General features: G+C 33.5%; 2 protein-coding genes across 2 annotated transcripts in view; one reads left to right on the top strand and one right to left on the bottom strand.

Moving 5' to 3' along the window:
• Positions 1-17,925, top strand: part of neo (ZP and PAN domain-containing protein neyo) — a 36,791-nt gene extending 18,866 nt beyond the window's left edge. Inside the window, exons 2-6 of the mRNA XM_015517555.2 lie at positions 5,259-5,531; positions 8,814-9,015; positions 13,286-13,622; positions 15,239-15,910; positions 16,067-17,925. Coding sequence (XP_015373041.1) covers positions 5,259-5,531; positions 8,814-9,015; positions 13,286-13,622; positions 15,239-15,910; positions 16,067-16,615 — 2,033 coding nt within the window. The 3' untranslated portion in view covers positions 16,616-17,925. The remainder of the gene's footprint in view (positions 1-5,258; positions 5,532-8,813; positions 9,016-13,285; positions 13,623-15,238; positions 15,911-16,066) is intronic.
• Atg16 (Autophagy-related 16) overlaps positions 1-18,195 on the bottom strand; it is a 166,972-nt gene that overhangs the window by 137,827 nt on the left and 10,950 nt on the right. The window contains exon 7 of the mRNA XM_089228270.1: positions 18,002-18,144. Coding sequence (XP_089084396.1) covers positions 18,002-18,144 — 143 coding nt within the window. The remainder of the gene's footprint in view (positions 1-18,001; positions 18,145-18,195) is intronic.

The following is an 18,195-nucleotide window of genomic DNA, read 5'->3' as shown; positions in this document are numbered from 1 at the left end:
AATGAATTGTTTTCGAATGAAGAGTGTACGAACAAATCTGTTCGAATTGACTTGTGTTCGAATAGAATTATGTACGAATGTTATATTTTCTTATTTGAACGTAGTTACAAGTAAACGAATATCGTTCATAGTCACAGACATAAATATATAATGCACCTAATAATTTGTTTTAATGGCGTAATTTTATGATCACGCGATAAACCAACCATATTATATGTATATAGAAATTCGTAGTCATCATTCCAATGACTTCAACGATATAGGATAATCGAGATTACATTTAATTCGTAGGGAACATATTGTGTACAGTGAACATTGTACCTATCTGCAGCGCCTTTGATACCGAGACCAATATTGGCATCCAAAAAAATAAAGGTTTCCAAAAAAGTGCAAAGAGTCCAAACAACAACGAGAAGAACGTATTAAAAATCATGTTGTAAGCTTTATAAATAATGCTGAGTCAATGCTGGTTTTAATATTTTAGAATTTTTAAGGGGAATAGCTTATAATTTATCTTTTTAAAACGTTTTTTTTTTTTTTTTTTTTTTAATTATATAATATCATACCTATTTAATTGTGTAATTGAATTACAAATAATAATAATAATACATTTTTCTTCCGATTGACCGATCTTCTAACAGATAACATTCGAACCCTTTTAATTCAGACACACTCAATCACACATAATATTCAAACATTTACATTTTCTAACATATACAATTCGAACACTTTTCATTCGTACACATGATTTTCGAACAACCCCTCGCCATTATTATTTGTGCTACGATGAAAAGAGCAACGGATTGTTTCACGTTTTTATTATTATTTTTTTTCGATTATTATGCGCTTATTACTTCTGGCACAGAAACACAATGTTCGATTAACAATCATCCTATGCAACGGGTCCGTAAACTGCAGCACACGAATACAATAATGTAGGTCAAGAACACACATACGGCACACCACCACCGCCAACCCACCGACGGCGACTCCCGAATCGCATCCGTTTCCGCCGACCGCATGATGGTATCCACCTATATGGTGTATTTATAGTGGGCCGTGATGGACACGACCGAGTCTTCGCCGTCCACGAGAAGTGCGCGTCTCATTAAAATCGGAATATAATATTAAATAGGTAAATATAGTAGGTAGGTGTGTATGAAATAAAAAACAAATTCAGAATAAAAAACCTGACGAAAAACTGGTTTCGCGTACACACTCACTATAATAATATTATAAAATATACTCTGCTGCAGACGAAGCGTACACCCGCCTCCGGCGCAAACTCGCCGTTACGCGGAATAAAAATATTACTTTATAACGTAATATTATGCCGCGTTCTCGCTATAGATCGTTTATGGTATAAATAATATATATATAGACGTGCACTCCCGAAGCGGCGATGACTAATAATAATGTATTTATGGTGAGCTCGGTGGGCGAATAAAAATCTGCAAGGAAAAACTAAATATTTAGACCTCGCCAAAACGATGGTTTCCGTGGCAGCTGCTAGTGCATACAGTTCGTTTTGTGATAAAAACTCGTAAACTACCAAATATTATACCATATTCGTATGCATTTATATAAAATAATATGAAATTTTAAGTAATAATAAGTACGAATTTTATTATAACACACGTTGTACGCGGGTTTTTTAGTTTTAGTTTTACCATAATGTTAACACGATCTATGTCAAATGATTCAATATTCGAGTAAAATATCTATTGCATTACCTATATAATGTGAAACCGTCAGAACAAGTTATCGAAAAACGTAAGCGATACACGACATGGTTAGAAAATCAGATAGAAAATTGATCGATGTTGGTGATATAATTCGGTGTCCGTGTCAGCAGAACAACTTTTTAACACGGAAAGGAAGAAAAAATGAAAATAGAAATGGATATAAAACAAATTTCCCAAAAATATTCGTTCGTTAAATATACGTCGACTGACCATTGATGTGTATACTTATAAAAATGAGCAATTATCTACAGTACCGTAACATTCTAGAGCAGTATAATAATACGTCATGTACCAAAAATACAAAAATCTAATCAATCTTGCCGGATTGCCCCGGTACCAGGTGGACCGCGAACGAATGTAAAACTACAATGTCTCGAACCGAACGAAAAACGCATTCGGTTTAACTAATATAATATATTAAACCGTAAACTATTACAAATTATACACTGCTATATCTACTACGCGTATATATATGTTATTACAAACGAATTCGTATAAACGGTTAAATTTAGTTAAGATTATAGTTAATTTTTTTTATGTAATCTTTTTATACCACGTTTCTAAATATTTCCCCTCCAACATAGAACGAGCGTATTAACCTGCGGCCGTTTTTCAACGAACATAATGAACATAATATATGTCACTCGAAAGCACCGTTGTACCATGCCAATATATAACATTGCACTATACCAGATGAAGTGCGAAAAAATATATATACAAGATATATGTATATATGTTTATGAAAAATAACCACACTGTTAAAAAAAAAGACGAACATACTGATATTATACTGATTAGGAACGTTTTCCATATAATTTGAATACTTGAAATTGAATTACTCAATTTATAGCAGTTTTTATGCTCGTGTCATTAAAATAACTGTTTATAATTATTTTTTCGAAAGCTGCATCGCTTTCATCGGAAGAACCCTGATGTATCGGAAAAAGGTGCTAAACCATAGAATATTACAGCTTACATCGTAAAAATACTGATTGATAACTGATTTGTATCCCTGCGTTTGTTTATTTTTTTAACAATTACTAACATTTAAATACTTACAGCAAATCTAAAAAATGCAAATATGGGGCGAGTCTAAATATTTTTTTACCAATAGGTTTATAAGTTAAAACGTAGAATAATTATCCCCCATATGCAATTAATGAAATTAAATATAAATGACAACAACAAAGAGGGTAAACGCGCGGTAGGTATAGTGTAGTGTATTTGTGAGTAAATTTTTCCAGCACGTGTTTTTGCTATTACCATTGATTTTCTAATATACTATATATGATATATTAAATAATATATAATATATTTTACTATACAGTATATTATAAAATCAATGATATTACTTATAACTACCTACTAGCCAATTATAAATTACATTAGAATTTGGTAAATTAGTTTTTTTTTAACAATTTTTTCACTATATTTACTCCATGTCTCCATGTTATGTTTATACTAAAATATTATAAATTATTATGCGATAATAACAATAATAATAACGATGATGATGTATGTAAAAAAAAGTTTTATATATGTATACGATAACGCTGCGCCGTCGGTAAAATTGAATAACGCGTTTTATAAAAATCCGGTAACGTGAAACAACAAAAAAAAAAAATCATTAAAAACCTCTTTTCGATTATACGGCAAGAATTGGACGTTAAGTAGTCGTACGCTATTTATTTTGCGTTATTAGAATATTTTTTCTTAGCGTTTTATTAACGGTAAAATGTATGCGCTGGATTTGTATCCTCCTCTCTCTCTCACACACACACACACAGTATTATTATTAACTCAGTCTTGGAAGTTCATGTAATTGCGTGATATTCTTTACATTATATATTAGAAAAAGTACTAAGCGAGGTAAAAATCGGTTTCATGTAACAATAGCCATACAAATATGAAGTTTAATAGTTCATATGGTTTTTCATATTTCTGAGTGTTTTAGTATTTTTGGCATATCAATTATTATTAGAACCAATTATTTCATGTAAATTTAATACATATTTTTAAGGTTTTATTATGAGCACGTGCTTGTTTAACACGCGTGCGTTTTATAGAGCAAAAACTTCAAGGTCCCAATAATAATTATTATATTATATTAAACAGTCGATCGGCGGAAGTCAAATCCCATTATAGTTAAACTGCAGTAATATAATTGCAGTTCTTCGTGGATCAAACCGTATAATATTTAATGTAACACATCATTTTGTGTGCATATTATAATATTATATATTATATTTGTCGTTCGGCCGCCACAGTGTTGGTGTTCGTATAAAAATTGACACGAGTAAATTAAAACCGCTGAACACGACGAGACATCTTCGTTACTTTATTGTTATTATTGTACGAAATGCCCATTATACGCATATTATATTTATCTATTATATTCGGATATATCTGTGTACGAAATATGTGTCACATGTTCAGACCGCAATGATTACCTTACGATATAGAGTTATGCGCCGATGCACAGCCGAAGGGCGTAAACGACAGAGGCGGCGCTCACGTGTTAATCGACCGTTTCTTCGGACGGCAACAGATAGATCATATAATGAGTATATGGTATGCACAACCTAAACCCGTACACCACGAATATCAGCGTTATTATCATTATTATTACCATTATTATTATTATTATTATTATTACGATTGTAGTGTGTACCAAGACTATATGGAGTGAGAGAGAGTTATGAGTCGATTCGCACGAGTTACGTCGACGGCTACCGATGATAGCCCGGTGACCAAGTATATAAATCACGTTAAAACGGCGATTTTCGCATAAGAAGTGGCATGCCGATGGGGACACGCGACAAAAACAAGTTCACAGCGTTCAGCAACGATCGTGGAAACCGATTTTATAGAACCAAAACGTTCACTGCTTCAGTACCATTATGCTGTACTGCTACAAATCGACGAAACCATCATAGGACATGATCTAATATAATAATATCTGTTAAAAATAATAAGCTATAGTCGGTGAATTCAGGGACGTCTTTAAGTGGGAGAAGGGAAATATCACATTCTCAAATATTGCCGCTATTAAAAAATGACTGTATTTTATAGTTATTGTTCCTGTAGAGATTGCACAGTTTCGGTTAGACATTAATGTTAATAAAAATAACCATACGATCTCTATATATTATATCTTATAATTCATCACTCTGCAAAATATCCGGTTTTACTCCAACAACTTTATTTATTTATATAAAACATAAATTTCAAAAGTACAACGCGACGCGCAGTTACATAATAAATATTCAGAAATATCATATTCAATCAAATACACTCTTATTCGAATCACACAGAGGAAAACAAACGCAAATTAAAATATATTATTATCTCATTTAATAATACATAAGTAGATACGGCTTAAGTATGCGCTCGTGTATCAGTTTTTCGTGCGGCACCAATTAGCATTCGAGGAATTTTTTCTCTCCGGTGCTGCTGATTTTACAGTTTTTACAAAATAATTTTTTTTCTAATTTTTTTTCCTTTTCGTTTCAGACAAGACTAGAATGAGCGCGCTGTACGCGTGCTTCATGATGTTGACCATGGCATCGGCTACTTCTTTGCAAGACTGCGAAGCTGACATGACGGGATTCGAGCTGGTTACCGGGTACGTGTTCACGGCGCCCGATGACTTGCTGGACAGTATACCCGGTACGTTGATGTTGACCGACTGCCTGGAGGCATGCCAAGGGAACGAAACTTGCGAATCGGTCAACTACGAGACCGGTCTATGCGTGTTGTTTTCGTCCAACGCCGACGCATATCCAGGTAAAATAATAAACAATTTACAGACGGTTTAGGAAAAACATTAAAAAAAATTAAAAATTGATACCATACATAACCATATTATGTCAAATGCACTGAGCATGGATATTTTTGTGAATCTAATTTTAATAATCCTTGTGAGTTGTTATTACAGATGTTAAAATATTTTTTTTTTTAACGAAGATTGACAAATGTTTCATTTTGTACAACCCAAATAGAAAAGTCTTTCCAAAAATATTAATGTTTATATAAATGAATAAATAAAAAACAATAAAAAAGATCGCTACAAATTTACAGTTATATAGATATTGTATTAGGTTAGTAAATAATATATGAGCGCGTATGAAACCATACAACTTGTGATACCATTATACGACTGAGATATAACATATAATAAAAAATAAAATTTTAGTTCAATATTTATTATTTATTTAGGTGACGAAAATAGATCCAACATTCGAAATTAAAATAACGGATAATCATCGTTAAAAAAAAAAACCAAAAATAAATCGTCACGATTACAAAATTAGATTTTTCTGCAAGGCCGCAAGGGAAATACTATTTTAGTATAAATAGTGAGTGATATGAGCCCACGTAGAAAATATTCACGAAAATTTTTACCTGGAAGACGAGTATTCCGTGTTAAGAGAATCAGCATGTATAATATTATATCGTTATTCATTACATAAGGCTTATAATAATATATGTGCGTAGACGATAATTACACGCATATAATAACAACACGATATTACACACATGTTGCATATATATACATGTGAATATGCGCGAACACTGCACGGTGCGTGTCTGGGATGATATCTTGTGAGACGTCATGAACACGGGGTAGGCGGAATGGAGGATAAAAGGTGCGCGGGAGTGGATATCGTGGGAGTGTCGACGCTGCTTCTATCCGGTTATAGGTCGGTAGCACGAACGCGCGCCACACATATATAATATATATTATGTACATAGATAGATAGTGCCGTGTCGTCGTGATGCTCCAAAGTCGTAATCCCCTCGAGTTTTATATACAAAATATATAGGTAAATGCATGTATTATATTACGCGGGACTTCTCAGTGGAGGTCGACCTCTATCGGTTCCAGTAATCAATTCAAATATTGCACACGCTCGCTATAGGCGCAGTCTCTGTAAACATTAGAAATCCATACTTATATACATTATAATAAAAGATTTATACTATATTTATAGTATACGGCTATAACCTGGTATCGGGTCATATTTTATACAAGTTCCTACACCATGGGTTACACATATACAATACATTTTTTTATATAATATTTTCGCGTCCTCCAGCCGGTAAACGCTTCTCCGACGCGAGCTCACTCACACCGAAGACGTGGCACGGCGAGACGATAAATTTCCGGTCGTGATTGAAATAATCCAAATTGGTGTTAAGAGTCGTACACGCGTTTCTCCGATGTCGATCGTCACGGAAAACGACTCAATTTCCATCGTACAAATCGCATTCATGATCGCGGGGAAACGAATACCTAAGTACCTAACTATATTAAAATATATACGAAAAGGTACAAAATATATTTTACAACGTATAGATACCAACCTTCGGGTAAACGAAGCAAGTTTATTCTAAATTATTTTCGTCGCCTCGAACAGTTCAATTGTATGAAAATCGTTGAATTTTCACAGATTAGGTGGATTTAAATTCGACCCAAAGGCTATATAACGGTACAGAGTCCTTAAAACTGTGTGTGATAACATTTTTTTGTAAATTATTACTAATCATTACTATCTAAAATTTAGATTGGACTTGTTCTGTTTTCCTTTAAATAAATAAATTATCCCCACGCCGTTTTTTTTCACTCAAAATTTTTTACATGATATTTACTCAATAAAATATTAATATTTTTGTACATTTATGAATACTCTGTAGAGTATAATATATAATAACATAATAACTGTAAAAGAAAATTCAACGCATTATTATGTAATAGGTAGTCACGTACAAAAAGCGGTAATTGGGTAACGAAAAATGTAAACAGATGAGATTTTTAGCGAGTTAAATAAATGATAAATGTGCAACCAAAGAGTAACTGCAACAAGTGGGTGGAGAGGTATTCTGCCGTTTATGCATTTCCACGGAACAAGCAATTTATAACGTAGGCCGCCGAGGGAATTTTTTTTCGCTTCGTTGATAATATTTTCATTATTTTTGTCGGATGTCGACGACCGCGAGATGCGCGAAAAACGGGATAACGCGATAATCGGCCGACGGTCATGTTCGGACACGGTTTAAACCGAAGCGATTATTATTATTACTATCACGATATTTTGTTATTATATTATTATTATTATGTATATACGTATATTTATACACGCCTCAGTGTATTCAGGCACAGATTTTCTTTATCAATTGTATGTGTCCTTAGCCCAATCATTGATTATTATACCTAAACGCTGCCGAGGTGTGCCTCAGGCACAGCCGATTAACCGCGCGATAAACTGTGTTTCCCCATCCATCACACAGATCTAAGAAAACGATGAGCAGTTCAATTGTTTTCGTCGATAAGTGCGGGATCACGTGCATCAACATCTAACTATTATTATTCACGCTAAATACAAAAATTAATCTTACAATAATGACTTGGGTACAATTCAGTTTCAGGTTTACTTATATCTTACCCGTAGGTTGAATGAGGATTTTCACACGATTAAAAATACTTTCATAATGTATCATATAACAAAATTTTATGTAAAAATATCATAACAATTAAATACTTATCGAAAAAGTAGATCCGGGACAGCGGTGTACTTGAATAGCCTATCTAAAACGCCGCGTGATCATAATACATTAATACTTTTTTGTATTACTAAAATTCATTAGAAACAAAACAAACGCTCAAATTATGAGACACTGTAAAATCGATACCACCCCATTTAATTTAAATATATAATTTTACAGTACTGCATAGACAATAAATCTGAGCCCTGTATCTATATGCTCCGTGGGGTATTCTCGACTAATCCTCACATCACGTTTATTCGATACCTACACCGTTCCTCTAAACAATATTAAATACATTTTATATTGTATAAATGGGCGATACTTCGCGGGAATTTCCAAACAACCGATATTTTACATTAAAATACGCGTCACGTTTATGAGCGCCGGAGATGCGCGTTCAGATACGCACGGCGACAAGCTTATATTATATATTATATATAATATGAAGTACCTACTACCCATATTATTATATTTAAAGCGCACGATTTTTTTATTTACATTCCTACTTTTTTGTTATAGGAGCGTTGAGCAAGTCACAGTTTCCGGTGTTTACGATATATGCGCAAAAGACGTGTTTGGGTATAAAACCATGTGAACGAGCCTGGTGTTTCGACCGGGTACAGGGTTACAAGCTCAAAGGGTTTGGCAAGAAGAAGCAAGCTGCAAAGTCGAGACAGGACTGCTTGGAGCTGTGTCTAGGCGAGAGAGAATTCTCTTGTCGGTAAGTAAAATAAAATTGATGTAAAATAATTCTCTCTTTTCAAAAAAACAAAACATATATAAAACCATTGTGACCTTCTATAATGCGGATATATGATTAGTTTAATAAATACAAGAAACATTTGAAGATTTGAATACGTGAATAACCTCGAAAACTTTCATAAAATTTTTAGATTTAATGAAAGTACTAAAAATTATCAATAAAAATAATTTTAGCATTTTTAAATATTATTTCCTTCAAAATTATAGCAAAATTCTAAAATTTAATAAAAAAAACTGTATTAATAAAATAATTTATGAGAAAGAGATCTACCGCTGAAGCTTTTACAAATTACTTAAAACGATAGATGATGAAATATTTATTAAAAACGGATAGAAACACAATTTCATATTCATTGAACTTCAGAGAGTTCGGCTCGATTGATCGACAACGGACGAGATCGCATTGTTTCCCGCGATCACGATCGACGAACAACGAACATTGAAAACGACACTTAAAGCATCTCGGACGTAAACGTTTCTTTTAACGGTGTCCAATTGAATAAAAGAGGAAAATAATTCATAGATCTTACACTAAAATCATGGACCAACGAATATCGTTTTTTTTTCACGCACACGACTTCACAAGTATTCAAGAATAGATTTGATTCAAATCGTTTTGCACGTAAAAATATAAAAGTGATAGGATTAGTCACGTGTTAAAAATTTTAAATTATTTACATTATTATTTTAACGGTCCTATAATAACAATTCTGTAAGTGTATTGGAGATTAAAAGAAACAAACAAGGAACGTGTATTTTACACTAAAAACTTATAACATTATCATAACTATTATAATAAGTAATAACTGTAAGTATAGAATAGGTGTACTTTATACACATTATATTACATATTATGACCATAACATAACAGTCCGTTCACCCACCCACACATATTTTATACGCGAACACGACGTTTATCCGAAAATGCAATAATTGACATTCCATCAGATCAATATAATATTCACAGGTGTATCGTGTGACCATCACTCACCCCCCTCAAACCATTAACCGATCATGTCACACGATTTTATTTAATTATAACTATCGCAATGCCAAATTTACAATCCTCTGGGAATAAAAAAAATGTAACGAAAACATTCAAAACGGGAATAATGCGCTTTGGAAACATTCCAATACACCGATAATATGTGGTGACTATTATAATATGTAGGTATACGACAACGGTCACTGTAATACATGTATATAAAATTCACGGATATATTGTTGTATGAACATATATATATAATATTCTACGTGTGAATAAAAAAAAACGTGCATCTGACAGAATAACGTATGAAAATGAAGAATTGAAGACGGATTATTATTATTATTATTATTGTCGCGCACATATATTATACATTTACGATTTACCTTTGGCGAGTGGTATTCTCATTATATTATAATATATATTTGTATACATATAATTCTACGTATCTGATTCGGATCATCTGGAAGCAAAAAAACGTCCCATCCTGCAGCCGTCCATGCGGATAATGGAAATTAAAATGTGTCATTGACTCGCCGGGACGTCCGCATGACAAATCCAATAGAAAATTCAAATAAATAATAATATCGCATTGCGATGTTTTATAATATTATTATTATAATACATATCTGCGTAGGTATTCGATTCCTATTCACATATAATATTATATTATATTACACGTGTATTTCGTAGATTGCCGCATGTGTGATGGTGTTTCGCTACAACCGATTTGTTTTCGTCCTGTTCGGTGTATAATATTATTAAATTAATGAGTTTATCGGCCTACTAAGCGACTGCGGGCGAAACGCACAACGGCAGATTTGCACGGACCGAAGTGGTTTGCGGCGACGGTTCTCTGGGGGGATATGACGAAGGTTACCTATAACCGGTTCGTCGTCATCAGCGTGATTGTCGGAGCTTGTTCACCTACTGCTGCAGCTGCCTCTGCTGCCCTACTGTCGCACATTTTAATATCGTGCTGCAGCATGATATTATTATTATATTATTGTAATATCCTCTGACATTTTTAGCGTTGTGCAAAAATTCGATTTTACGGTAAACCGGAATTTTTTAAATGTCTTCTTCTATCTTTATTATTATTTACAGTTTACGTATATAGCATGCCCATAAATTGTACACACGAACCGAACGTCCAGGACAATTATGATTCGATCGGAATGTTCGTAGTTTATGTTTAAATCGCATTCGTCCGACCAATAAAACCGAAGATATATAGATAAATCGTAGATAGGCCTATGGCCACGCGTGTAGGTGTATAGGATTCGTCTGTAAATTAACGACGACACGAATTTTCACCGTTAATTCGTTGTTACGATCACTCCGTGGCCGCCGAGGTGTCGGAATACTTCAATGAATGGCAGGCTCTTCAATGATATTTTTATAGCAGTTCCATGTAACAAAAACTTATATAGGGTTATTATTTAACCGTTACATCCATCCGTCGACGTTATTATGTGGAAGCCAATTACTTGTGTATACATGGCATGTGATTCACCACTAAAGATGATATTCGTTTTACTTAATAATGTATTTATTATTACCTACCAACTCTTTTTTAAAACTATTACTCGGAAATATTGTTGACATTTAGTGTCCTTGCTCAATGTCCCAAGACTTCGTGAACCATTCATGAACCGAAATGAAGAATAAATTATACAATTTATTTATCATTTAATAGATCAATTAGGCAGCTGTCACGAAAAGAATTTCCATCGTTTTAGAATTTCAAATGCAGAATTATTAATATAAAAACAAAACTGAGACTAGTCCGACTAACCGACGAGACTAGGTAATCAATTTTTTTTAATCCATCCAAATATGCGCGCGCGGAACATAGTAAGTGCATGTGCACCTACTACCTATAACAGTATCCATCTCGATGGACCCAGGTCAACCGCGGGTTTACGGACGAATAATTCAATACGCATATAATTCTGTTTACGTAATCGAATCATACTGAATGATAAAATATATATAATTGAAATATTCATTTTATAATAGTACATGCGAGTATACATATACGATATACCTAATTGTATTTTGCAAAGTCATCACATAATTAGATACAAATCATTATTATATTAATGTGTAAGAATGATAAGCATACGCCACTACGTTTTAATATAGGCACAATCCTAGTATGGCAACCGTCCAAGTAGTTGCAACAAACAAAAAATGGACCGTTGCCATCGTCGGATAACGAACCACTGACATACACACGCTACAATAGATTGCGATGGCTCAATAAAATATATTTATGACACATAAAAAAAAGACGACGCTGTAGAAAAAACGACCAATCGCTAAACCAAACGTCCGTCATCACTCTTATGAGATAATTTGAACGTGGTTTATATATACCGCATTAATGTCATATCCATAATATCATCAGGTATACATTATAACACTCTAAATTAAGGCGAAATTGTTAGTTTACACGTCAGCCAAAACTACAGGCGCCGCACCGCAGTAAATAATTTGTCTTGTGTATGCAATCGTGTGTTCTACTAATCACAACCTATTCAGTTAGATATACAAATGACGGTAGTCATCACTGGCCATCGATTTATGTATTATAATAAATAATAAAATCTACATTCCAAACATATTACACACAATGTTTAACATCGATACGAAGACGGGCATAGCAGCTGTTCATATTTGAAGCGAAAATCGCATTTAGTTTCCAGAGTTGTCCGACCTACAGCTATTATGTTTACCATAACGTGGGTGGACGTAATCCTCACCTAAATGAGAAAACCAACAAAGTTTTCATTTTTTGATTCAATGTTTCTTATTATGATATTAAACTAGGGGGCATGGTCGTGTTTTTTCCATTAACTCATAGTTCAATGATCCTGCTGTTTTCCGAATAGAAATATCAAGATAATGTATAACTTCATGTAAAAAATATTGTTTTATACATATCAAAATAAAATAATACTTGCCAAACTATTATGATAAATTCGATAATATGTAGATCATAAGTAGCTACCCAACAAGTTAGCGTTGTTTCAGATTATAATAACCTTCTTGTAAAAGAAAGTCGAGGTTAGTCCTACTTGTCAATTTTTTGTCACTAAAGTGTGGGAAATCAATTGCTTCAATGAACGAAAATACATCTCACCTACTCATAACATTTACACACACTGATCCAAATATATTAATATAGTATCATATTTGCTAAAATATTAAATCATGTATATGTTATTTTATATTAAAGATCGGCCAACTACAACAACAGTACAGCAGAATGCGATATGTCTGACATGGACAGGCTGACGGTGGCCGGCCAGGGGGCGTTCGAACCGGCCGCTGGCATTGACTACTTGGAAAACAACTGCGTAGACGAGCCAGTCAAGCTGTGCGAGTTCAAAAAGTTCCCAGGCCGCATACTCAAGACCGTCGATTCTGTATACCAGGACGTGGGTTCTCTGGAAGACTGTCGGGAGTTGTGCCTCAACTCGCCATACAGGTGTCACTCGTACGATTACGGCGATACCGGCGAGCTCGTGTGTCGACTTAGCCATCATTCCAGGGCCACGTTGGCAGACATACAGGTGACGATCGACAAAATATTATATGAATGATATAAAACACAATACCAACTCCATGTATTATACAGTCATTTCATTATATACTATTAAAGCATTATTTCGCGCTTCATAACGAGAATAATTACCGTTGGCCACACGATTTTTATTATTTATTACCATATAGGTATAATAATACATAAAAATGCCCGAGTACGCGTGTTCCTGATTGTTGTGAAATACGTTTTTTAGACAGCAATCATAAAAACTACTACTGTCGAATCTATATTTAATAATATAATAATATAGGTACAGAACATAATGTAGTTGTACAGTGTCTTGATTCTCGAGCTCTAATAAACTAACCAATTCTGGCTGGCTATCGAATATATCATATTTCTCGAACGTTTGAGGTTCCATATATATACGAAAGAAGTAGGTAATACACAAGACGACGACTACGATGTCAGAAATATTTATTTCAGAAATATTATTCTTACATCCGTCTAAAAAATAGCTAGGCACTATATGAAAATGAAAAATAAGATTCGATTGTTGAGTGAACTTCAATAATGAGAAAACACATAAACATATAAATTTTTTTTTATTATTATTTGTGTGCGTATTACTGTGTGCCGTATCCTTTTCCAAACACGTTCAGTTGTTGTAACCCACATTTGAGTGGTGCCAAAAACGGAATCCTTCCACACACAAACACATCGTACACACAATAATACTAATAATAATTGTAATAATAACAAACTAACGCCACGGTACGTTATCCCCGGGATGTCGGTGTTGTGGGGGACTTCTATACATGTCGACCCAGTTTTCGGTTGATTAGAATCGGTATGCCGATGAAAATTATGACATGAACGTTTATTTTTGATATAGTTATTTTCCGAAAAGAATGCTAAAATAGTATCCTTTTCTAAAGGTGTCCGCCGTTAAGTACCTATCCGACGGATGATGAATCACAGTATTTTCATTTTTCAACGATTTCTCTATATTATATTAACCTTGAACGTTGTATATGGATTATGAGCAGTGGGAAAATAAGTACTTTCATTCAAAACAGATTTAGCACATAACATCAGAATTACAAAAAAGTCACAGATAACTGACTCTAATTTCGCGGTTTTTATTAGAACATTCTCATATTTTGATTAGGTATAATACGTCTAGATAGTTAATGGTTTCCAGAAAATATAGGACCTAGTTCACGCATGCGACATTATTATTTGTCATGACGTCAGATTACTCTAATTAGAATATTAAAAACATAGTAAAGTTTGTCTAAGTAAATATAATTATAAGTACTAACTATACCCGTAATTTTAAACGCGATTGCCATCACTTCGATATTTTTTTCTTACAGCACAAAATAGTAGGAGGTATGCCTACTATGTACTTTTTCATAAAAAATATTATTTAATTCGACTGTTTGAAGTTTTATAATAACAACCATAAGTTTAAAACTACTTTTTGAATCGTTTAAAATATTTGAAAAAACCCGTACACCCGCATACAGGTCAACGACATTTTACATGATATATTATGTACACGTCAATCTAAATCTACGGGCGTAAAGAATACTAATTTTTTCGTAATCTAATATAATAATCCAATTAAAAATATTTCAGGACCCCTACTTAGAAGTTCCAGAAGCTTCCACATATGAGCTCAATTCTTGTTACAATATAAGCATCGAGTGTCGTTCAGGAGATATGGTAGCTAGGATTAAGACCAGCAAATTATTCAATGGCAAGATCTATGCGAAAGGAAATCCAAACTCTTGTGTTCAAGATGTACGCGGAAGTTTGGACTTTGAACTCGAAATGGCTTACGACGACGTGGAGTGTAACGTAAAACAACAAGGCCTAGGCAGATACAACAACGACGTTATTATTCAACACCACGACACCATAATTACCAGTTCCGATCTTGGTGTGGCCATCACGTGCCAATACGACTTAACCAACAAAACTGTTTCGAATGAAGTAGACCTGGGTATACAGGGCGATTTGAAACCAGCCATGACAGAGGAAGTTATTGTGGACTCACCAAACGTTGCCATGAAGATTACAGACCGACAAGGTGCTGACGTTAAGCCTTCGGCCGAAGTAGGAGATCCGTTGGCGCTTCGATTCGAAATATTAGACCCGAACAGCCCATACGAGATATTCGTTAGAGAATTGGTAGCTATGGATGGCGTAGATTCCAGTGAAATCGTGCTGATTGACGCTGATGGATGTCCAACCGACCACTTCATCATGGGCCCTCTTTACAAATCATCAGACTCAGGAAGCGGGAAGGTAAGACTCTCAGCTCATATTCGTTAAATAATATTTGATATTTGAATATGTAATATACAATATACATTACATATAACTAATGTAGAGGATTCTACGAGGAGCATGTCAACTCGACCTTACAAAACAGTCAATTAATCGATTTCCTTTTTTTTTCAGATACTCTTATCATACTTCGATGCGTTCAAATTCCCGTCGTCCGAAGTGGTCCAATTCAGAGCCCTAGTCACTCCATGCATGCCAACCTGTGAACCAGTACAGTGTGATCAAGAAGACGCTTCGGGAGAACTCAGGTCAGTACACTCATTCGGAAAGAGGAGGCGGCGAAGGTCCACCAAGAGTACATCGGACGCCAGAGACGACATGCTGCTCGTGCAGAGCATTCAAATCACCGACAAATTCGGATTTGGCGCACAACAGGCATCGCCGGAAATGAATCCCACGGATACGACGGCTTTCAGCATAAAGAACCACGACTACAACATTGATAGTTTATGCGTTAATTTGTTCGGTGTTATAATATCGTGTCTAGTATTTCTGGCCGTTCAAGTTGCCGTGCTAATAGCGTGGGCGTACGTTTGGAACAAAAAGAGACACGTCGACAAGTACCATCAACAAGATGGACTGTCCGTGAGTATGAGCATACCGGTGGGACGGACAGACAGCATGTGCAAGCTGTACGATACGGGGTACGCAAAACGATACTAAGTGATCGATTTTTATCGATCCATAATGAGATAGATTGCCATGACAGATTTTTTTTAACCTAAATTAGCTATATACAAATTATGAATTTGTTAATCATATATTGATATATCTTTTAAAAGCGACATCACGCTCAAATAGCCCTAACGGTCAGAATAAAAAAAAAAAAAAAATAGTAATTATAAGACCGTTAAATTATATATAAGCTAGGCAATTTGACTTTAAGCTTAAACGTTTTTATCTGATTATAATTATAATCAAAAAAAAATTTTAAGTTAATTTTCGATCACTTTTAAGAGATTTAGTAGATATTCATTTAAAAAGTCTTATAGGTACTTATTACTAGAAATGATTTAATACATAATAATATTTATATACATCACAACAATTTCCAAAACATTTTTTTTTTTTTAATTGAAGTTAGAAATATTTCAAATAATATTTTTTCTATACCTAACGAAAATTGAATTTTTATAAAAATTAGGTTTTATACTACCTACCTAATTTAATAAATTCAAATTATCTCAAATTAGGTGCCTACTAACAATAATTACAATTTTAAACAAATAATAATAAGTATAATTATTTGATATATTTCTAACAACATTTTTCATTCAACTTATCTAATTGAATGATGATAAAATAATATACTACAGCCACTTATCGTTATAGTATTCGGAATACTGTAAGTTCGAAATTCTTAACGAATAATTATTTTTTGAAGATTTTACTTAATAATCAATAATACGGTTCAGCCAAGAAATTTATACTATTTTAGAATTAATTAACATATATGTATTTATTGGGCTGAAACGTAGACGATTTTTCCTACGATGAACATATGTATGTTTGAAATTATTCAAACAAAACTTATATAAAACTCAAAATTGTTGGAGTCTTGTCTACGTTTCTCAAAGCTAAATTATGACAACTTTCCCTATCTTGTGGCATAAAATGTATTCAATAGCTTATATTTATAATTCACCTTTCATATTTTTACCATATATGAATAAATTAACCAATAACCATAGTGATAATTAACCAACCAAGAAAAGGGAATATTAAGTCAGAGTTGAGTACTAATATTAAGTGCTACACATAAGTAGTACTTTTGAGATGTAACTACTCAAATATAAATTAAGGTTATATTTTACATTAAATATTATTAAAATTAAATATATTATACAATATAGTCTAATATAGTTTTTTTAATTCTTAAATATAATTATAATATTTATTGAGAATAATTTTAAGTAATATTTGTATGGTAATTAAAATAATGTAAAATTAAATTTTAAAAAATTGAACAAACATTATTATGCTGTTTTCTTCTATTTTTTTGTGGGCGCTTGTTAACCAAATAATGTATACTTAATTATATTTACTTACCCTAAGTCGTTGATCGTTTACTGTCCAAACACGCGACGCCAAATCATTAGATGCTGCCACTATTTGCCCACCTGTGCTGTCAAACTCAACAGACATAACACCTGCATTACTACCAATCAACATTCCTTTGCACTCAGCAACACCTATATACACAGTTCAAAGATATTGATTAGTTATAATTTATAACATTTAAA

This window comes from Diuraphis noxia, unplaced genomic scaffold (assembly GCF_037042655.1).
Source record: "Diuraphis noxia isolate RWA-SAM2 unplaced genomic scaffold, SU_Dnox_SAM2 contig0005, whole genome shotgun sequence".
NCBI lineage: Eukaryota > Metazoa > Arthropoda > Insecta > Hemiptera > Aphididae > Diuraphis > Diuraphis noxia.
This window is presented reverse-complemented; position numbering and strand designations above follow the sequence as displayed.